Genomic DNA, 24,110 nt, shown 5'->3' with positions numbered 1-24,110 from the left:
GAAGGTTGTAAATCTAAAAGCAGCAAAAAAAGGGCATGTAAATGTATTGTATTGTTATTTAGCACTGAGATTAATTACATTTTTGTTTTAAAACAAAAGCTTTTTTTTTTAATTATAAGTCAGTTTGTGCGGAATTCACCTACAGCCGGATTTCGAACTACCTGACTTGAGAAGCTCTTTTTGTTTGCAATCAATTTTTTCCATACTTGAATTAGGTCAACTGATACGGCATTTTAGGATGGTGTAGAGCAACTTCTGATGAACAAAAGCGCTTTTGAAAATATTGGCCTACGTTGGCCCGAAACTTTTTCACGGCCATTTATCCGAAGGGCCTTTTTTCAGTTTTTTCAAAATTTCATTCCATTGGTCTTTTCATTAGGCATTTTTAACACACACATTTTATTTTATTGTAAAATGCTTAGTTTACCCATTAACCGCCAAAAAACGGTTTTTTACATTTTTGGAAATTGTTTTTTACTGTCGTGCAAGATTCCGATCTACGTTCAAACTTCAACAACTGATCACTTTTGATCAAAGTAAAATAAAAATACACCGTTGAAGGCAAACCCAATAAGGGGCTGTTCAACCATCCCGTGTTCATGTCCATAAGTTTAAAGGGTATTATTAGTGCTCAAAGTTGATAATGAACTCTTTTTACAGCTATTTAGTTACTTTGATTGCTCTATTTCCCAAAGTATTCAATGAAATTCCCTGGAACACTTATTCTGCTGGTCAGTCGTTTTGTTCACGCGAGCATAACCGATACACCCCATAAGCAACCAACTACTTAAACGACGGATGGATTTGAAAGAGTGGGATGATATGACCGTTAGCTGAGTAAAAGTATGTTCATGGGGTATCCACGAGAAGGCCCAAGAGAAAGCATCGACTAACTTTTGGTGCGCCACATGGGCTTGATGACCTGTATCTCGACCATGAAAACAACCGCGGCTATGATAACGGCTGCCAGCGCGGCCTTGGGAATGTAATTGAGATACGGGGTGAGAAACTGCAGGGACATGAGCACGAGTATCCCGGTGTAGACGCCGCCTAGGGTGGTCCTGACTCCCGACGAGTGATTGACCGCCCCACGGCTGAGACCCCCGCTGACCGGCATCGACGACACGAACGCCGAGACGACGTTGCACACGCCCACCGCGAGCATCTCCTGCGTGGCGTCGATCGGCTTGTCATCGGCTGGAATAACCAAAAAATCCCTTATACAGTGCAATAACTGCCGGCTCGGCACCTCATTGGTACATATATATATATGTGTTTGGCTTACGGAAGGCCTTGGCGATGGCGATGGTCTCGAGGATGCTGAGCAGGGGCACGACGAGACAGCCGGAGCCCATGGCGCCGAGCATGTCGAAAAAGTGGAGGGTCTCGTTGCCGACGCGGGCCGAAAACGGTGGCGGCTCGATGCCGGGCAGGCCCTGCTTGACGTGCCCGGTGAGGACGACCGGCGAACTGCCCAAGTGCTGCTCGAGGAGGTAACAGGCCACGGCGCACGAGACGACCACCAGGATGTTGCGGGCCGTCGATATGAACCAGAGGAACTTCTCCAGCACGCGCTCCAGGCAGGTGGGCTGCTTGCGCTCGCCAGAAGCCACCGGGATGTCCTTGGCTTTCTGAAACCGTGAGTTTGTTGATGATGAGTATACCAAGATTTTCGAAAAAAAAATTTTTCGTTCTCTCTCGCTGCAGTGATATCAAAAGCTAGAGTCAGTTTGTCGTTTCTCCTGTGGAAATTATTTGCTGTGTTACTTTGTGCCAAATGGTGGCTATTTCAAGCATTCAGCACTTTTTGGCACATTGTGGCTCAGTTTGTCAAGAAAGCCATTTCCACAGGGGATGCACACCTCTCGTAAATTTTTTATATCGACCGGTTGATGGATGCACGTGCACGTGTACGTTTGCGATTGTGTCAAAACACAATCACATAGTTAAAATTGACTTTGGTGCTTTATTGAGATCACGCGCAGCTTTTGAATAGAAGTGAAATTTTTTTCCAAATTGCATGAAAAAACAAGTGCGAAATACCCTCAGTAGCAGTAAGACGACCATGCAGACTAGACCAAGAACCGCGTCCCAGAGCCTCGTTTCGCCAATGTGCTCAAAGACGTTGCTCCAGACCTGAATGAACTTGCTGCCACTAGCTTTGATCCCCAGGATGTCTTTTACTTGGCTCGTTGCTATTATTATGGCTGCAGCCGAGGTGAAGCCCACCGATACTGGCCCAGAGATGAAGTCTATGAGGAATCCTGTGCAAAAGAATTTGTTTTTTTAACTTTTGTTACCATCAATTTCTGTTTTCTTGCTGTACTGTTAAATGAAACTGTTTTTATTGTACATATTGTATCACTGGATATGGCATGAATTTTACCAAAACTTATTTCATATGTCTAAGAGTACGATGTACTAAATACTAAAAGGAGTGGAAACTAAATAACACAACATATCATATTAATCAAACCATTTGTTAGATTTATTATTTTTTTTACAAAAATTTAAACTGACAAACATGCAAAATAATGCAGCAAAGAGGAATAATAAAATTACTGTGACATTCGGTAATATTTAGTATAAAAGTTGAGTCACGCTGTTCTCAAATCACACGCAGCATAACATTAATATTTAACTTAGGAGTAGAGAAACATTCTTATTTTGATTTGTACTCTTAGTTTCTTATACTTTACAGGCACTGGATTTGTGCAATGATCACTTTTTATCACAAGGCATATTGACATTCTAAGAATAAATAAGAACAAACACTGGATAAACTATTTGTTACATAAAATAAAATGATGGATCAGCATTCTTTGAGTCATCATCAGACTCAATCTCATGAATTATTTCCAACACTTATATCCTAGTTAGTGGTATCAAATTGGAATCAACTATTATTTGAAACATCTTATGCTTGGAATGAAAGTTTAGCTTTGTCGCAAATGGACTTAAGCTCTTTAAGATTGTACTTGTCAGCGATGGTCGAAAAATCTTTAAGATACTTAATCAGCCTCTTAAGTCTTCCAGTGTACAAGTACTTGAGCAAATCCTTCATCACATCTGGTTCAACATTAACAAATTCGTGTTCAATTGGTGCCTTCTTTTTGTTGAACATGTCCGCAAAAACGGAGCTTCGGGCTGCCAAAATAGCTCTGTGCACTGGAAACTTGTTCCCTTTGACAACCAAACTGAAATCTGTGCAGGTCTTGCTGTCCAAAAGTGACTTGAAGTCGTCAAACAACTGGTTCTTGCTCTTCTTGAACTGTATATGAATTCTAAAAGTCAGAGTGAGTTCATCATCCGGTATCATGCGATAGTACCAGTACGAGTCATCCCTGATGTGGCTCTTGCGCGCAAAACCCAGAAACTGAAAGCCCTTCTTTTGAGGAAACTTTGAAGCCTGAGCAAGCCTGTAAGAGTGGCCCCTATGTTCAATAATATAAGCTCTAAACTCCAGAGTAGCCTCATCCTGGCTGTGGGTCAAGTGGTGCACGTACACTCCGTAAAACACCTCCTTGCCCTGCCGAAATCTCTCTATCCTAAAGTACCACTGCACCTCGTTGTACATGCCAGCGGAATAAACGTTCGAGTTCAGGTAACCTTCAGTGTTTAATTCACAAGTGCTAAAGCAGGAGATCGACCACGTACAGTACTTGATCCTGAGCACGAGTTCCTGGGAGGCTGGGATTTCAGTGAGGTACCTTGCATCCTCTTCGTCGTCACTTTTGTCGTAGTGCTTGTACTCGTTGAGCCTAGTCCGTTGTCGCTTTGGTGACGGGGACCTCGAGGAATCGCTGCTGTCAGACCGATGACGCTTGGATCCAGATCCCATGCCAAGGATGGCCTCCCACAGACCTGTTCTACGACCAACTCTGCAGTCAGAGTCGTCAGAGTTTTCTTCCTGGGAGGACTCGCTCGCCTCGATTTTCGTCTTCTGGCTGATGCATTGCTCTTTGGATTTTGGTGGGTTGCAGCACTTGGGGATCCCATTGCTGTCTAAGCTTGATTCCGAGTCTGACATTTTTTGATAGTTTTGAAATTTCTAAAAAAAAACAAACATTTTTTATAATAGGGCTTTGATCAGTGGTATAAGTAAACGTTTATTCTAGAGCTACAGGACTCAAAATAATTCTAACCTCAACCACAAATTTTCATTTTACATGTATTTTGATGAATTTGAAAAACCGATAAGATACAGGAAGAACTGAGGCTCAAGTAAACTATCAATTGGTTGTTTTTTATGCAGTCGTAAACCTTTCATAAGGATCAGAGAAAATTTTCAGCTGTACGATGATTACTCTTTGAATATATTATAATATTGACTTACCTTTTTATTGACAGTGAAGAAGAGCAGCAGATTATTGAAACGAGACAAATTTTTCTCTTCTATCGAACAAAAGGCGTAAAGCAAAGTGACAATACGTGCACTAACGAGAGAGCGAATCTGCAAGTCAACAAAACAAAAGATAATGTCTAATGTCTAATATCTCTCTTTGCACGCGCGCAAAAGCGCTGAACGCAAATAGTTCGTGCTGTGCGCACTACAAAACAACGGCGCCAGCTGACAGAGTTTGAATAGCGCGCTAAAGTGTGAAAAAATTTTAATGATCCCTTCATTTTGAATTTCAGAAAATTAACAATCATATGGGGTACTTACACTCCAAAGGCGTTTTGTTGCGTGGTTGAACAAGTAAGTATATGTAACGGTTTTCCTGGCACTACAAAATGAAGATAATAGGGTCTTGCAATGTCACCACTTTTTGATAAAAACTAAAGTTTAAGATCAATGTTTTTAATGTTACTTAATCGAACATTTGTTTGTTTGTGAAATGGTTGAAGTCCAATTGCATACTGAATAACTGACAAAACTATTTCTATTATTATTTTGGGAGCTATTCTGCTAATAGATTGATGGAATTAACTTTTTCGCAAAACAAAATTTGATTCAGGTGGAAAAATTTTTTGTTAAGACCTTTAGCTACGTAACACGTACGTGCAGGTCACAAAGATAATGTTGAAATGTCAGCAAAGAGTCCAAAAAAAAAATGGTAAAAATGGCCAAACTGCTGGGTCTTTCACATCTGGACGTGGAACGGTAAATTGCGCAAAATAGTCGTAGAGTTGAAAAAGTTGCCCAATTTTTTTCGGTCACCAATACTTATGCCCTCAAAATTTCAACTCGATCAGTTGTAAACATTTTGCAAATTGTGGAGAAAAGCAAAAAAAGGTCCTTTTGAAATACGGCCCTTAAAAAGTTTTTCAAAATACAGAGCCATTTTTCAAATGCCCTTTACTTTGTTGACATTTATATTGTCTACCAGATATTAATACTCCTAACTCATTTACAAGTATACCGTGAGCAAATAATGTGAAATCAGTGAACTTTCTTATTTAACACTATGACTTTTTTGTGTAATCAATCGTTCTTTTTCTAAACGCGAAAAATATATTCATTCCATTTTTACCATTATTTTTGGGCCCATTGCTGATAATACGTTCACATTGTAATTTTCATATATTTTTTCTACCCAAGATAATTAATGTTCCATTTCGAGAGAAGTTCATTCAGCGACTCCTATTAATATTAGTATATGATACCATAAGTCTTGATCTGGTCAAATAAGCGCAGTATACGAATAAACTTTGCCGATAACCCGAAGCGTGTCAGTAATGCACGAGTATTCTTTACTTACAATCATCTCAAAGAGGCGTATAATTCAGTGTGGATTACGAAACTTGAAAAATATTTAATTCGTCCTCGATTGCCGATACTCCTTTTCGAGGACAAAGTGCGCAACCTGAAGCTAAAATTAATGCAATCGATTGAACGCATCTTCGAAAAATCATCAAATATGCGTAAACACTCACCAACAACATCTAATTGAAAAAAAGAATTTCGTTTAAGGAAAAATATCATAAGTGTATTTTAATTTAGTCTTCATTCGTTTTTCATCATCTCGCCCTCAATGGCAAATGTACAATCACGTGCAAATTCCCTTTTTTGTAGGCACGACTGCCCCGCACAAATGAAAAATGTACAGCCACACATGAATCGTGTATAATTGGTAAAAAATAAATTTTGGAAAAATAAACAATTTTCAGTAACCTTTAGATTATGCACGATTGTCATTTCTCAACTGTACTCAGATTTTTACCCTTTTCATCGGACCTGAAAATTACTTTCACGATGTAATCATTAAAAAAGTGATTTGAAAAAAAAGTTAAAGCTTAGCTTTTTTTTAATAATTCAAAAAATAAAAATTCACACATTTGGTTATCAAAGAAAAAGTTTTTGATCTTCTAAAAATCATACTCTTTGCATTGAATCTTCGACGTAATCCCCATGATCTAGAAGTCAAGAAATTAGAAAAAAAAATTTATTGTTGCCAAATGCAGTACGAAGTTGGTATTCTACGACAAATGCATCTTGTCACAAGTTGCAGTTTTCAAAAAAATACACGATTCTACTACTTTACGTTAGCCAAAATAAATAACTTTTGTACACTAAAACTATGTAAAAACGTTAAAATAAACCACCAAAATCAAATATATCGTAGTTAAATCCACGTTTCATATTTTAAATTTGTATTTTATAAAAAAAAGCTGCGAGATTGAAAAAAATTATAGAGCAGTTTTTTCAACCCATGTAGCACAAAAAAAAAACGAACAATGAACAGTAAATTCAGCCAAAAATTCCAAACGCACAACGTAGCTTCCTTATTCGATGAATGTCGTATACATATGTTATCTTCATTCTTTGGAAGCGATTCATAAAAAATAAATCAACAAACCGTGAATTATACCGATCAAACGATGGTCGATCGATCGGCAATCGTAATCAGGCACACGTAAAAATCGTTTCAGCAACGGACTCACCTAGCTGCAGAACACCCATCAGCAAGGAAACACACCCGGAGACGAAGGTCAGGAAAACCGCAAACTCCGGACCCAAGTGCGACTTTTCCAAGGTCTCGTGCGTCATGATGGCGGCAATGGCCGTGGGCCCAACCGGTACGTCTTTGCACGAGCCGAAAATCGTGTACACGAAACAGGCCATGAACGACGAGTACAGGCCGTACTGTGAAATGGAAAAACATATGTGTATAATAACAAACATCTAAGTAAATTATACACATGTAAGTATATATGCCTATACCTGAAGCGGCAGATCGGCAACGTTAGCGTAGGCTATGGCTTGCGGTATGACGGTGAGGCCGACGGTGAGACCGGCAACCATGTCGCTGACCACGTACTCGTTCCGATAATTCGGCAGCCAGTCGAGTATGGGTATCCTCTTGTAGAACAGCTTTTTCCGGCATATACGCTGAATCTTGTCGTTCAGCCAGCCGGCACACCCGGTACATCCAGAGTGACGCTTCTCGTCCACGGGCACTTCAACCAGGCCTGCTTGTGTTTATTACATGCGTTATTTTATTTTCGTTCTTAGTTATTACGTGGAATATTGATATCAAGTGAAGAGTGTGTGTTTTTTTTAGACTTTGGTGGGCTCATTTTTTTTTAAGGGTAAGTTGAGGGATGTGCATTTGAATACTTTTTAAAGTTGCGGAAATTGTGGGATTTGGCGTTTTTTAAGTTTTTAATGTCTTTTATGTTCGTTGCACATTCTTTTTCATTCAATGTGAGAAGTTCCAATTCTTTGTGAGTTTGCGAAGCAGAGAAGTAATCATCTTAAATCTACACGATTATTTGTACATTTAGGTACTGATGCACGAAAAAATGCAGTGTATGTATATCAGAAAATGAAGGGAATGCGTTAATTAAGAAAATTAAGCTTAATTATTTGCTTGTTTTAATGAAAATGGAACTGTTAAGTCCAGAGAGATCAAGTTACAGCTTTCCTCCACTCGATGTCCCTTTCCGAACCCATACAACAACTTTTTGCATTTGTAAGTTATTAATGTGTAGCTTGTACGATTACGTATCTCCATGACTATTTTGAAGTAAACAAAATTATGTTTTTAGTTTTTTTCAGAGTTTGAAAGAGTTTGAAATGCAACTTTTTTTCGAAAAAGCAATGAATTGCTTTTGCTGGAATTATTTTATCCTTAATATTACCAATATTATTGCATTAACATTTTTCTAAAAAAAATGAGTACACGTTATGTTTCCAGATAACAAAACTCATCATGAAGTATTTAAAATAATTGTGACACAACTTTTGAAAACATACTCGTGCCACAGTCTTGTATGTGTGCGAAATTTTAAATTTATACCATTGAGCGATAGCGTAAAAGCACTACTTACAAATTATTCAAATGCTGTAAAACGAAGGAGTAGTATCTACTTTACTGATTTTTTTTGACAAGAGATAATCCAGCATTGGATAAGTAATTTCGTATTCAACAAAAGTTTTGGTAGTACTGAATCTATTGAATAAGTCATTTTCTTCCAGAAAAGAATGTAGAGTTCTATCGTTCTGAAAGTCATACATATTTTTATAAAAAATGTACTTTTACGCCCTCGGGTGGTTTTGGGAGGCTGGTAATTCCTCGGGCAAAAAAGCAGTTTTCCGATACTCGTTCGAAAAGTCTTCGTTACGTCCCTCGCCTTCGGCTCGGGCCGCAAACCTCTCGGTTCGCAAACAGAGACTTCTTAAACTCATAGGAAAACTACTATTTTTTGTAAAAAATAATACTTTATAAAAAAAAAACAACCATCATTGTACACTCATAATTACTAAGCTGTAAGTTATTTTATCAAACCTTGGAACATTATATATTTAAAAGTAGGTAAAAATTTAATGTATACTGAAAAATTTTAGAATTAAAATTAATTGTAATACCATCTTGCAGATTAAAACTATGGTTGTTATGCTAGAATTCATCGGAAAATATTCCAAGACTTTTATACTTATTGATAAGTATTTTTTGGTGTTGAGTCGTAGCTATGTGTGTTACAAAATCACCAAACGGATTTTGGGTTTACATACAAGTGCAGATGAGAAAAATGCAAACGGCTTTAACGAACATTTTTGACTATAATGACATTTTCAATTCCAACCAATCAATTTAATGCTACCAACTTTGATGAATATAGATAGGTGTTTAATTAATGACTTAATTGTAACGGACAGCGAATTATGCATTTTTATCACAAGAAAACAATTAATTTTTAATGGACAATTCAACATTAGCAGCAGCAACACAAATAATGGTCATAATATAAGAAGAAGTAAATTTTACTGCAGTCCATAGTATCAAAAAAAAAAAAAAATTCAAAACGCATATTCTCAAAGCAGCGTTTATCTTATCAATGCAAAAATAACAATGATCGTCCAGTTTCGCATTGTCCGGCTCTTAGAGCAACAAAGGAAGAAGTTCCGTTAGCTTTTTTTTTTCTAGAAATGTCTTTAACACTGGCCTCATTTCAATGACCCCTAACGCCTGGCAAACTATAAATTACCGACCGCACAGTTTTTATTATGCATCTCTCCTTTGCATCGATAACAAGATATACGCTCTTCAACGCACTCAGCTGTAATTGGTTAATGAAATATACGCTGATAGTATTTCATAGATAACAATGGAATGAGATTTCATTGCGTATTCCATTTATTTTCTGTTAATAGAAAAAACTTGTATTACAAATAAATTATAATCTTCATAATAGTATTTATGCAAATACGGTGGTATGATTATTTGGTTTACGAATGGTTTTTATTTAATTCTTGTGAGCTATTTCTTGCTAAACCATCGAGTAACTCTCCGAAACGTTCCACATCGATGGACCTCAGTGTGAAAAATACGAACAGTTGCAGAAATCATCAGAAATTGGTGGTGTGGAACGCACACAAGAAACAAATTCCGGTAAATTATTAGCGCGCGTTTTGTTGGGCAGCTTGTACTCGTTGGATGTGTACATGACATTTATTTATGATAAATAAAAGCTAAAAATTCAACGTCAAATATGTGCAATACCGGTCTAGTGCTGTGAGTACTAATTGTAAGTAACAAAAATAATTTTCAAATGTAAATTGTTGTTTCATATCAGTATAACACTTGTTCATTTTATTTATAAATGTAATCACGTAGGTACCAAATACAAAATTTATGTTAAAAAAAAAAAAACTCTTCGATCACATTTTTCTCCAAGATATATAATAATAATTATCTTAATAAACATATTTTTTCAATTCAAAAAAATGTTTATTAGTTAAAAGAAATATTCAACATTGCCCAAGTTTATCGTGAAATTTTATTTTTGTCTCTGGTAATGAGCGTGTATCAGTCATGTCTAATCATATGTAAAATTGTAGTCTGTCGTAAATTTGTAGCCATTTAACTGTATTGTTAAAGGAAATACATTCTTCATTACTTAAGAATTATATATGTTTTTGTCATTCATATGGTTCCAAATAATTTCTTTTACTTGCATGACATTTTCTAAACACTGCGAGCTTATGAAGGTATATGCTTTACCAACTAAACAATTTTCCAGACAACATTCACGCGATTCAATATTATTTCCAAAACATTTATTAGACATCAAACAAAATTTTATATATTTAACACAAAATGTTTATTTGTAAATACCATTGCAAAAAAGCGTTTAAATGTTCATATTTTCTTTGGAAAATAAGCACGATGTAAGTGACCACAGTGAATTTGTTACACTAATTGATCAGTTCCGTTTTTGCTGTACGTGTAAGTTGCAAAAGCCCCTTCTAAATGATAAAACTTGGAGTCACAGAAAGTTGGGAAAGACCAAGGATTGAATGCGTGGATGCACGTGTACAAGACAGATTGTATGCCCATGAATCATTGGTGTGCTTTTGTAGCATAGGTATTACGTAAATAAAATAGGTAAATACATAAGTATACACATGGACATACACAGCAGCGTCTCTATACCAATAACTTATCCGTTCCGCGGTCGATCGTTAATCTCGATTTTTTTCTGCATTTTTCTCGTTTAAGTGTACGAAGTGACGGTGGAATTGCTAGAACTATTTTCTAGAGAAACTTTTTTCTCTCAACATTGTTTGTTTTTGAAATGATTGGAGTCAAACTGAATTTATATTAAATTATTGAGTGTAATGCATGATCGGTACATGATTTTTGCAAAATCTACCCTACTTTAAAGGTGATGCTGTAAAAATAATTAAAAAAAAAAAAAAAAAAAAAAAAAAAAACTTATAGTCCAGTTGGATTTACCGCAGCAACATATTGAAACAGAAATACAGAAGTACCTACCTTAAACTAATATTTAAAATACATTTAATAATGTTATATTATTAATATGATTTCAGTATACGACGAAGAAATATGGAAATATATTAATAATGTATTGATACTCAATTCAAAATTTGATGCATCCACTGCATAAGCTCATATTACTAAACAGTTAAATTTCAAATACTTTTGAGTATGTAATTTTCTCTGTACAAACATTATGTTTATTATTTATATCCACGATTAATAGATCATTCTTTTACTTCCTCAGGATTTCAATTGTCAATACAAGTAAGCCATCTAAATAATCTTTGAATGTATAGTAAAAATTAAGACAAAACATTTTATACAATTTATTTTTAGTAATTATTTTTGATAATTCATTGCCTCAATATTTTCTACAGCAAGTTTATTTAGACCATTAAAATTATATTAACAATTGAGGTCTATCAAATTGTGGCAGTAAATTTTAGTTTTTAATTTTAGTAAATTTTTAGCGTTTTAACTTAAAAATTAAAAAATTTTAAAGATATTAGGCACAGTGCTCAAAAACTATAAACAAAATAATCTTATGACCTACTGTATTTGGATCATATTTTAGTCAGTTTTATTTTATGTGCAAATGAATATTCCCTTTTTCACGATGGAAATTTGTTCAAAAAAATCTGGTAATGGGTAATTTTTCAAAATGACGTATAATAACCGTGTCAACCAGATAATTTTTTCGCACCAAAAAGTCCCAACTCTAAAAGAAGAGACAGTCTTACTATTTTTGTTTTAGTCTTTAATCCCTGAACTACATGAATAAAGTATGTTATTTTATCTGAACTTAATCAGAAAAAAAATTATAAATAATTTAGATAAAAACTTCGGAAAAAAGATCTGACCACATATCGTTAATGTAGTATTCTTTTCCACCTAACCAGAATTTTTTAGTTTTCTATTTATTTTCATGATGCACATTAACAATAAACAAAAAATGGCTTCACTCACCAACGCCACTCCCCTGCACCTCATCCAGTTTGTCCCGACCGATGTCTATTCCATTGAGCCTGTCATCCGAGCTCTTTCCGTTGATCTCCTTGAACAGTCCCAAATCATCGACCAGCGACCTATTGTAGCTCGTCAGAGTGACATCCCGCTGCGCCTCCAGGTCACACCCTTCCTTTACCTCGTACTTCGACATTTTGCAATTTTTGCACCTCCAAAATATTGTAATTGGTTCTTCTTTGTAATTTCTGAGAACAAATACCAGCTTTTCCAGAATTTTTATCGGAGTAATTGGAGGGTCATGTTAGGATAACTAAAAATTGATTGCAGTGGAAAATCCAACGAATTGATGAACGTATTTACGTCTCTGATGGTGATATTGAGCTTTTTCGGGTGGACTACATAGCCTGAGCGAACATTGCACCTGGAACAGTAGAAGAAAAAATATTTACGTTTTTTATGTAAAAAATAATAATTCGTTTTGGAATGAAGTATTATTTTTAGAAATTGTTTAGTGAAGTACAAAATTTGTTGTAAGCAGCGGTTTTGACATGGGGTTTTATAAGAAACAATATTTTTCGACATTCTTTACAAAAAGTAAAAAAAATTTTCATTAGGGAATAAATGATTGTTATAGATTGCCATTGCCTCTGGTTAAAGACATCTCTATAGACTCGTAACTTTTGCGAAATAAGTACCAAAGGGGAGGGGGCTTATGAAATGACGAGGTAAAATTTAAAAGTATAATTTATTAAGTTCTTAGGAATTGACTTGAACTTTGTCAATGTGTTTTATAGAGCAATTTTTTGATTTACAAACGAGCAACTTATCGTTAGTCTTACAAGTAGTAATAAAATTGGAAAGGGCTGAGAGCGTTAGTCTGTCACTAAGAAATTAAATTTTGGACATTACTTATGGAAATGCTTAAATTTAATTGAAGTGATATTCGGTTAATTATTTGTACTTATAGGGTGTTGTCTCCCCTGACCTTAGAGATGATCCAGAAATCTTCACAACGGCGTGGGCAACGTTTTTTATAGTTACATTTTATAGTTAAATTTTAGTGCACAGTTGACCATCAATCTCAAACTTTATTGCGTATATCGAAGCACACAATTAGACCTTAACCAATCATCTTTAGGACAACGATGGTGTAGCTCAATTCTGCGTCTAGAAACGGACGACGATGCGGCCCATATAGTCTTCAAAAGACTAATATTAGGGATCGTATATGAGTAATAAGCTACATTTGAGGAATTTGGGGTACGAGGAACGTTTTTAAAAATACGATTTTTTTCTATGTTCTTTACATTACACGCAAGTACGTCATAATGAGTACCATAGTTATAATTTTTTTGACATGTATACATTGTTAATTGTGAGCATGTCATTTTATCGTAAATTATATTTAACTATTTTTTTATAAATATAAGCAGAGAGCAGTATCTGGAGTAAAAAATTTAAAAAATGAAATAGGATACCACAAAACATAATTTTGTACTACAAGACAAAAATGTCCTTTTACTTTTTAAAGGAACTTAGAGCCTGTACATTGGATGGAGCTAAAAGTTTTTTCCTTGAGGAAAAATATGTACTTTTTAAATATATTTAATGCATTTACACTACATTAACTTCATTCTTTGTAGAGAAGCCAACATCTACTTCGTTCGAAATTGGAGTAAATTTTATCTGCATATATTGCTGTACTTGCTACCCTTTGTGTGAGTTACAGGCCATATAGTCCAACGCCTTTATTACCAGAAGAGTGAGATTTGAATTACATTACCGTGGATGAAAGCCATTTTATAGGAAGAGCACGTTAAAAAAAGGTTTAAAAGATCCGACCCTACAGATGAAAGAGGGAATGAAATTACATGCCATTATTAATCTCCAGTAAAATAGAATTGATATTTTCAATATTAATCAGATCTTATATCCCCTTAAATTATTAAGATTAAATATTTCACGTTTTATTCAATCTATCAAAATGCTCGTTTTTGAAGTAATTTCTGTTGTGTTATTTTATGTCAAGCATAACAAGTATTTTCATTTCGTTTGACATTTACTCTTGTCCAATAAAAATCCATTTCATTCTTAAAAGTAACAGATAGTTCGTTTTCACTACTTTTTTTAATAACATTAAATATTCTTTTTTTTCAGAAAATATATACTTCCCGATGAAAATATAACGAAAACATAATTGTACTTTTATGGAAAGTAAAAAAAGTCCTCAATTTGATACTTTTTTCCATCGAAGAAGGCAATGGAAAGTTTAAAAGATGGTTTATTTGATTACACAGGTTCAAGCAAATGAGTGATTTTCAGAAAACAGGTGATTTTTAATTGTCATGGGATTATTTCACAACATAAAAAATAACAAATGATCAACAGATACTTCGCGTTTTTATTTGATGAATAATAGAATTCAATATATAAACTTGTCGTGGATGAAAACGTCAAAAACAGAAGGAAAATGTGTTCTACACACAAAGAAATATTATCGTGGCTATTTTAATTTTCTACGATAACCAATATATATGTAGAAACAGCGATTGAAAAGTTTTTTCGATTTAATCCAACGAAATTAATGGTTATTTTTAAAATATAATTATTAAGCTCCCTAACCAAAATTTCCGTACCCAATGAGAGTATAAACATCTTTGTTATTTGTTATTTGTTGGCTTGTGACAGTTCCAAAAGGAAATACCCTATTGGGTCTAGCCAAACAGATCAGATATTCGCAAATATATTGTTATGTATTGTTAAAAATGGTGCGTCACTGAGAGAAGGATTTGTTTACTATCAACGTAAAAGTATGTTAACAAAAAATTAGTTTACATGTGCTTTATAACGTTTTAAATTTTAACTGACACAGACGGTATGTTAATAGTTAACACAACATATTTAATACTTTTACTACTCTAATATCATTAAAACAATATATTATGCAATGATAAAACAATAAGATTACGTGCAGTCCTCTACTTTGTGTAATAAAAACTTAAACGAAGTTGAAAATTTATCAGTTCAAATATCATTTTTATTATGGCAAAATATTAGAATGAAACATCGATATTTTAACTATTAAAATACGTATGGTTTCGGGGATGCATATGATGCATAAGTTAATACTTAACATGTGAAGTTAATTACTAACAAATCCTTCTCTCAGTGATAATACACGTATAGGGGACAAACTTGAGAATGTCACAGGTCTCGAGCTTAATTGTCATCCAAGGCATAACATGAGACGTAAGACTTCTTCCGTTGCTTACGTGTATATAATTTTGTACATTTTTTTTATTTTTATGCTTGTGTGGGGAGAAATTGGTACCTTCGTTTTGCGTAGCAAGACGAAAGTTAATATTACGAAGTAGCATACCTATTTACAGCACATCTTACGACTTAAAATATCGTGTCCATAACGTGTGCATTCTATAATGCTTAGACAGGATTCATGACAGAAATCCTAAGGAGCTACGCATCAATAAGAGTGCTCTACGTCCGACTCCTTTAATAAGGGCACTACTATGGGCACTTAGCACTTGGGAGAAGGAAGGGAAGAGGGATGGGAGGCCTTCCATTACTGGGAGGGGGTAAGGGGAAATTAGGCAATTATGCTGCGAGAAGGTCGCCTAAACCCTCCTCGAGGAGCATTGCGTGGTGAAAAAGCACAGAGGTACTTGCCCGAAAAAGTCGCACTATGGCCGGGAATTGAACCACGGTCTCCCCCCCATGTCAATCCACGACCTAGCCGACTGAGCCACCGCGCGCTCCATTAGGTACCCTGTGTTCGTAGCTATTAAAATACATTATAGGTGGTCACGGTGGGCTGAAAAAAAAGGGGGGGCGGGGGTTGTTTATGGTGTCTCGGGCGTGCACGTGCACGCCATTATTACAAAAGGATCCGAAAACTGGTCAAGGTCGAAAAAATAGAAACACCTGCAGGATGCTGTGTTTTTCCTCCCTCCCTTTCATCTTGGGCCCAAAAACATGCGAGATCCTTCGGCTAGTGCTGCTATGTGCGCAGTACCTTTTTGTATGCAGGATCGTGTAACTGAGGGATCAAAGCCACATCCTCTTTTTTGTGTGTACGTGTTTATGGTTGGTTTTATTTCTGATGCAATTTACTGAGAAAACAAGAGTGGGTCTTTGTAACACGTATTACTTATGCTGTAGGCATTGAAAGTCATGATGCAATTTAGGTATTTTATTAGAAATTTTAAAAGTATTAATTTTATCAAGATAATTATCATGCTAAAACAAAAAAAATTATAAATCAGTGGCTAAACTAATTCAAAAAATAAAAATTTTACATCCAATGCACGATTGCCACACCTTCTTACTTGAGCAAAAAAGTATGACCATATTTGTATGAGTTGAAAAAATTTTTGTTGAAACATCAATATTAGCACTATTACATCATTTTACACATATTTTTTAAAATTGTTGTTGTTTAAACTATGATGATTATATTTTAGATATAACTATAAATTCTGAAACGTAGAACAGGAGGATCTACAATTTTTCTTGACCACACGTAAATCAGAAACATAAGTTATACAAACCAAATTTTAGCCCAATCGGATGTAAAATTTTAAAGATAGTCAATTCATGTCTTTCCAAGGGGTGGTAAAAATGCGATTATACAAAAAATTAAAATTCATTACATTCCGCACAGTATGCGGAAAAACCTTTGCCGCACACCTCTGCCGCACACTATGTGGGAAAATCGATTTTTTACACTAATATCAGTGCGGAAAACACCTATTTTCCTCACACTTATTGCGAAAAAACTTGTATGGAAATACCTATTTTCCGCACACTATGACAAAATAGTAGTTTTCCTACGAGTTTCAAAAGTCTCTGTTTGCGAACCAAGAGGTTTGCGGCTCGAGCCGAAGGCGAGGGACGTAACGAGGTTCGTAAAGGAGACTTTTCGAACGAGTTCCAGAAAACTGCTTTTTCGCCCGAGGAATTACCAGCCTCCCAAAACCACCCGAGGGTGGAAAAATATTTTCCAGTGTGCAGAAAATATTTTTCCACATTCCTTAAAATATTTTTGTAAACTTTCATAAAAAACTGACAAAAAATCATACGCTATTAAAAAAGTAACTAACAAATTCTTGAATACATATGGAATATTAATTAAAAATAACTTGCACATACTCTGTTTGAACCTGTAATAAATCATATTCCATTTAATTTTAATATTATTTAATAAGACAGTTAAAACACAAGATTTTTCAAATAAAATTCTAATTAAATCAGGTTTATTTATATAGTTTTTAAAAAATTAGAAACGTTTTTTTTTTAAGAACAATTACTTTTTTTGTTGCGCTGAACAGCCAATAAATCAATAATAGAGTCAGTTTGGTTTTTACAAGGATAAAGCCTAGCACAGTTTTCCCTCTGGTAGTAATTTTTTTTTATAATGATACCCTCATTCCATCAAGTTTATTTTTTTGTTTGGAAAATGGTTGTAAAATTTTTTTAAAATGAACGATCATTTAATTTTTTGGAGCGAGGGGGCTTCACCTTTCCTACCCCCCACTGGACCCCGCTGGCTTTGCCCCCTGATCCCCCACCACCCTTGGACCCCGCACAACCTATTTTGAAAGTTATTTATTTCTTACTTTAGATTCAACTATCTTTCAATAATGGATAAATTCATTGTATGAATATTTATTGTGTTCAGTTCGTATGGACAAAAAATGTAAAGTATGTAAGCTTCAAAGTAATTATTTAAATTACTTATTCAAAATTTATATCAATTTCCCTTTCACATATTACGAAAAATCTTGTACGTAACTCGTGCGGACGATTTCCCGCACGAGTTAAGATTGACTCGCACTCGTGGCCGATGCCAGTAACTCATGCCGTGAGATTACACTCGTGTGCTCAATTGGCACTCGTTCCCAGCAACTTTGGCCACTCGTGCGAGTCAATCACGACTCGGGCGGGAAATCTTCTTTTCCGCACTTGTAACGTGAATGACTATTACCATTCAAAGATAACTTTTATTTATTAGTATTTTTTTTTTTTTTTTTAAATAAGAATATTTTTTGATTGGTTAGTTTCGAAAAGTTGTATCAGCTGAATTTTCTGCCGACAAAATTTTACTTACAATCAAAAAAACACAAACGTTTTCTTAATTTCATCCTTAGCACACCGGAGTTGCCTCAAGTAGACAATGTTCAAACATAGTTGATGCACTTTGTTTGATTCCTGGTATGCAATTGAAAATGTGTAAAAAGTGCCGAATCAGTTGCTATCTTTGTATAGAAGAAATGCATCTGTCAGCAATTTTTCATACTCTCAATTTAGAATAACTATACCTACATCATAAATAACTTCAAAAATGTATTTCTATGAGAAACGAAATTCACATGAAAAAAATGAATAAGTAATTAACATAAAAAAGTAAGTAACACTTCATAATCAATCTAATTTCAAGATCCACCTAAGGAATTGTTTATAGTGATGGTCGTAACTGCAGCTCTCACCTATACCCTCGTTAGTAAAAAGAAAAAAATGATGCCTCCAGGCTGTCGCATATTATCACGCAGTAGAGAGACAGGTATTGTACGCACGTGCTGTCATTAGACCCACTCGGAGGACAAAGCGTGCGACTGAAGCTCTTTTTTGTATCGTACGCCTATACAATAGCAACAGCTATTCTTTTTTCGCACGTGTTGCATCTCGGCTCCGTTTGCGAGTTCGTGGTTTCACAGATTTTACAGTTGGCTAAGGAAGAGCATGTATACACACGTGGATCTTTATCCCTTTCTTGTTCAATGACATATGTAATGGGCCAATGTGTATGTATTACGCGTAGTCGGTGTTTTGTTTCGTTACGGTACATGACTTCGATAAGACTGTTTTTTTATTTATGATTTTTCGACTGTTGGCGATGGTGGGGATCATATGTTATTCACATTCAGTTTTCTTGCACATCACACATAAAATTGTCCCAAAAATTTACCTGTCGCTAGGTCTAAAATTTGGTAAAAAAAAAAAAAAAAAAAAAAAAAAGACAAATATTGAAAGCATTTTTTTAAACTAATCGTAACAATGTTTATCATGCTGTGGAATATATTTTTTAGATTTTTAGAATGGTTCAAAACAAATTAGATTTCTTGCAAATTTTCTTTGAAATGCATAGTTTTCGACATATCAATTGTTTAAAGTTCGAAAAAATAGCAACTTTCAACCCTGAAAAACGATACAAAAATTAATAATGTTAATTGAATGTTGTCAAACTTCTGAGTGATTTTTCAAACATCCCTTTACAAAGTTTCCAAACGTTTTGGGCCATTTAGTATCTCAAACACTGTACGTTTTAAAAGAGTGTATTCGGTTTTAGAAAAAATTTGTTAGAGACTTTAGTGTAGTAATAGTTACAGAAGCTGAAACAAAAAATGTTCAATTTATAAAAAGTAGTTTTAGTGAATGGTTACAAATAAATTTGAGCATTTTTTTACCAATATTTAGACCTGGCAACAGTAGATTTGTTTTTAGAGGACATTGTTTTGCATTTTCTCTAACCGGATACCACCCGGATCAATAAGAATGTATCGTTTTTATTTTACTATTTTCGATCAAAAGGAACGAGCTATCGGAGGATTGATTACATTTTTTATGTTTATCGAAAGGCACAAAATGCCTTTGGAATCACGAAAAGGTGAGCTAGAAAATTGGTCGTATAGGGTATATCAGCGTGGAAAAATTTCAATCGCTCGTGGCTGTTTCACTTGTATTCGATATACTAAAGAAAAACGCAAATTACGCAGGTGGCTTACATGAGGGGCTTGTATCGCAACAAAGTAAAGTCATCACTTTAGTACTTTTATGAAAAAAAAAACAATTGAATCCATTTTTCTGCTGACACCCTCTGGGAATCCTTGTCGAAAAAATCTCAGCCCATGATTCCCCAACAATCGAATTAATATTACCTTCTGAGTCACAAATGTCATGAGATTAGCAAAGTGTTTGTTTGTGCCGTATAGAAATCACTTATTGGTTTTGGTAATTCATTTCAATAGGGAGTACGGACAAGTACTTTTAGTTGCCTATACTAAAAACGTATAACTATGAAAGCTGATTAAGTGTAAAGCTCGATTTTTAATAATATTCGCGAAATTTTAATTACAACATTTCATAACTAACTTTTGAATGAAATAACCCATTCGTCCCTACATAAAACTCGAACACTTGCGCTGGTAATATAATTTCCTCATTTAAACTGCTCCTGAGCAATATTTTGAATCGTCGGTTTTTAATGCCTTAAAACTAGTTTCATCTCAGTTCTTACGATGCTGTTTGTTTGATGAAACACGTTTATTACTCGCTGCTACTCGCGTATGAGAAGGAAATAATAAAATGATACTATTACTGCAACAAAAAGTACATACCTATAATCTACGGAAGCTTTGAGAATAATTTTTTTCGTACTGATTGAATTTTCCTATGGAATGTTACTCAATAGCGTTCAAAATAATTAATTGTGATTTTAGTTGTGGTACAGGGTTGAAACGATAATTTAGAGCTAGTAGTTTTAACTGAAAATAATTTGGAGCTCTGAAGTGTAAATTGAATTATCCAAGGTTAAAATATTAATTAAAACATAAACTGACTAGATTTCAATTCCAATTTGTTTTCGTTTACATTTAAACTTCTAGAAATTTTTGTAAAGCAAATTGAATCAAAGTAAATTTTTTGTTTGAATCATAATTACTAATTTTTTACAACCATTTACGTTCAACTAAAGTCTCCCGCCAATAGAGCTCAGCAACAATCGATATTGACAGTTTTTAAAAACATATCCAGGACGTGCCATGTTTCGAGTGTAATAACTTATAAAATATGGTTGAAAGAAAAAATGTCGCAAAGCTTCCCAGAAATGCGTTATCTGAAGTAAGTGCCTTGTCCTGAAAATACAAAGTGTAAAATGATAATTTTTTTTTTGTTAACATGATTTTCCAAAGAGATTGGTCTCTCGTTCGATACTTTGCTGAACGCATATCGAGATATCAGGACAGTCCCGTTACAACTAATTCACCACCAGCGTAACTCCGTCATTCTCTCTCTGTTTGTCTGGGCATTCCAAAAATCTCTCTGACGTTTTCGTCCACGCAATTAACACCCCTACTCTCACGTGCCTCACGAGTGTTTATTTCATCGTTAGTTCAAACGGCACGAGGGAGTTTAAGTATGCGAGTTATTGAGGTGAAAAATTCATAAGCATCCGCACGCGCCCGCGTGCGAATTTCACGCGGGAGAAGCACGTGCTTACGCCTCAAAATGTATACAAGACGAAGCGGAACCTGTTATCATCTTGAGAGAATCCTATTGTCTGTGTAAAAAGTTTACCTCTAAAATCTGGTAACCGAATGTTTTGAGACGTGTATTTTTCAATTAATTTTTTCGCTATGCTGATACGTAAATGCTTGTATTATTGTATTCTTGACACTCAATTATTGCTCTGAAATTAAAGAGAAAGCGTTATGAAACACCTGTATCCCCTTTCTTTATATGCTTTATTGGGTTATATTTCCAACAATTTTCGTTTGTATCAAAAAGGGAAAAAAAAACATGTGTCCAAAATTTTTTAATTACCACTTGATGGATCTAATATAATGTTTCATGCAAAATTCCTATTGGGGATATTCAAACTACCGTCACGTGAAATAGCGTTTATAAACTACTGTAGTTGTATGGACGCTTAACATCATTTATGGGCACTGGAATAGATACACGTGTATTATAATTGTTCAGTTGAGTTCGTTTCAGTAAAAAAACCCGCAAGCTCTTTCGAGAACCAAGTAGAACTTGTCTAGTTATTAATTTTTGGACTCTAGATTGGACGTAAGCACGTGTTTTTTACTTTTGGTCTCCCAACCATCCAAACCAGGGAAAACTGAGACTTACCGAAAGTGGTTTTTTCCTTATGCTATTTGAATAAACTTGTCGATTGCTTGTGCTTTTTTTTCCTTCAATGTCCTCTTTCTCGTCTACAGATGACTGGATTAAAAAAATACATAGATACAATAACAGTTAACACCTACGTATTTAAATTCCTGTGTGCTGTTAGTTTGGGGTATCCTTTGGATTATGTACAAGGATATAAAGATGACAGAGATAGTGTGTAGAGTTTCCAATCGTATTATACAATTATACAATATTCGTCAAAGTATGCTGCGGTCTATTACAGATCAATAGAAAAGTTGTAAAGTACGTAAAAATACTACATTTCAGTCAAACCTTGGAGCGACATATGCTTTGGATTTTCAAATAAACGATGTACTCGTATTCTGTTGTTGTCAATTCCCAAGATGATAAGCAATTTTTTGTTATCTATTGAAAAAATGTTTGGATTGCCTCAATAGGTAGTATGGTTTAAGTAAAAGCAAGCTGGATGGAGTGATTTAAAATATTGACATTTTTTTTTAAGACCTTGAAATTGACGATGATTTTTTGTTTAAAAAATATTCTTATGATTCACGTATTGTTACCAACATAAATTATCGACTGATTGGTACATACACGTAGCTAACACTGCTCATCATAACGCCCGTGCGTTCATAAACGCTAATAAAAAAATTTCAAACTTTAGTCAATGGAATATGTGTGGATTATTTTCGTTGTAAACTTCAAGTTTTGTTTCACTACATTTTTTTCAGATATTTGACTTAGGTATTATGCGTAAATAACGTGTTTTCATAAGACATTTTGCATTTTTTTGACAGAATATAAGAGCTAATTACCTCAGTAAGGGGGAATGTCTTATAAATAATATTGACTAAAAACTTTGATGATATGAACTATTTTACAGAAAACGTATAATTTACCCATAGCGTCAAATCTATTACTTATAGATCCTAACATTCAAGTCATGAATTATATTTTGTATTTCATGCCCCTATACTTAGTAGAGATCAAGTGATCAGAAAGTTCGTGTACATAAAACACATAAAACTGATTGATAAAATACTCTGTGACTATACAAGTATTTTGAAAAATTGCACACTACATTGGAGGTGTAGACAATAATTTACCAAAAAAACAGTCTTTTTTATTTAAAATAAGTCCTATAGTAATGAAAAAAAAAAGAAAAAAAAAAACTACTCCAACTTAATATTGTGCGTCCACGTTCTATAAATATATAAGAGAGTATATGAGAAATCATCCCATACCTAAGAACCTCTGTACTTTTTATGATATCATTTTTCCCCCTCACTTAACCAATCAGAGTAACTGACTCTGATGTGATTACACGTTGCCTTTCGCTGGTAAATAGTGTACTACACTAAACTTCGTATGAGAGCACCAGCGTTTGCGATTGTTGGCATGAAATTTGGATGGTATAAAACTGAAGACAACCTACTAACAAAAACGAGTCGATAAAATAAAAATAATATACTGTATGCAGCGAAAAAATGATGAGCTCAACAGCTCCGATACAGGAAAATTATAATTTAAAAAAAAAAAATTTTTTTCTATAAAATTGTAATGTGTCGTACAAGTAAATACGAGATATAGTGTCGTTGTTTTGTTTTACTTTGTATTATCAGATGAAAATGCACTACAACCCAAACATCTGCGAGTGAATAACTGTTTATAGTTATAATTGTATAGGGGACTATACAAAAACAGTCAAGAAGACGATGATTTCACAACATGATAAAATAATATTATAGCAAACGTTGACCCGAATCTTACACTGTACCTATATTAGGTGTAGGATTACCATGACATCTCCGGTAACAGATGAAACAGTTAACACCGTGCAACAAATTAAAATTCCGTAACACGTTGTACGCTATAAAACATCGACTCGTATTACCTCAGGAATTGCACACGTGAGCGAATACTAGATGACCCTGACATTGTCGAGTTAGGATTATTGTGTTATGACAC

General features: G+C 34.6%; 2 protein-coding genes across 3 annotated transcripts in view; both read right to left on the bottom strand.

The window, feature by feature from the left end:
- Nucleotides 1-24,110, bottom strand: part of LOC106644320 (sodium-independent sulfate anion transporter) — a 35,507-nt gene that overhangs the window by 4,429 nt on the left and 6,968 nt on the right. Inside the window, exons 2-7 of one of the 2 annotated variants that reach the window (XM_014359768.2) lie at nucleotides 12,195-12,615; nucleotides 7,166-7,416; nucleotides 6,886-7,087; nucleotides 2,044-2,264; nucleotides 1,286-1,631; nucleotides 895-1,197 (exon numbers count right to left, since the gene is read on the bottom strand). In XM_014359768.2, the coding sequence (XP_014215254.2) occupies nucleotides 895-1,197; nucleotides 1,286-1,631; nucleotides 2,044-2,264; nucleotides 6,886-7,087; nucleotides 7,166-7,416; nucleotides 12,195-12,387 (1,516 nt within the window). In that variant the 5' untranslated portion in view covers nucleotides 12,388-12,615. The remainder of the gene's footprint in view (nucleotides 1-894; nucleotides 1,198-1,285; nucleotides 1,632-2,043; nucleotides 2,265-6,885; nucleotides 7,088-7,165; nucleotides 7,417-12,194; nucleotides 12,616-24,110) is intronic. The other variant, XM_089590006.1, reaches the window with a different exon arrangement.
- On the bottom strand, nucleotides 2,465-4,479 carry LOC106644321 (speckle-type POZ protein B-like). Its single transcript, XM_014359771.2, has 2 exons — nucleotides 4,337-4,479; nucleotides 2,465-4,051 (listed from the first exon to the last, which is right to left on the bottom strand). The coding sequence occupies exon 2, from the start codon at nucleotides 4,028-4,030 to the stop codon at nucleotides 2,918-2,920; it is 1,113 nt and encodes a 370-aa protein (XP_014215257.2). The 5' UTR covers nucleotides 4,031-4,051; nucleotides 4,337-4,479; the 3' UTR covers nucleotides 2,465-2,917.

This window comes from Copidosoma floridanum, unplaced genomic scaffold (genome assembly GCF_036245765.1).
Source record: "Copidosoma floridanum isolate Cflo_tuat_1 unplaced genomic scaffold, Cflo_Japanese_pri ptg000011l, whole genome shotgun sequence".
NCBI classification, from domain to species: Eukaryota; Metazoa; Arthropoda; class Insecta; order Hymenoptera; family Encyrtidae; genus Copidosoma; species Copidosoma floridanum.
This window is presented reverse-complemented; position numbering and strand designations above follow the sequence as displayed.

What these genes read in the sequence shown, in the direction of transcription:
- LOC106644321 (XM_014359771.2), bottom strand. Translation starts at nt 4,030, where the DNA reads ATGTCAGACTCGGAATCAAGCTTAGACAGCAATGGGATCCCCAAGTGC.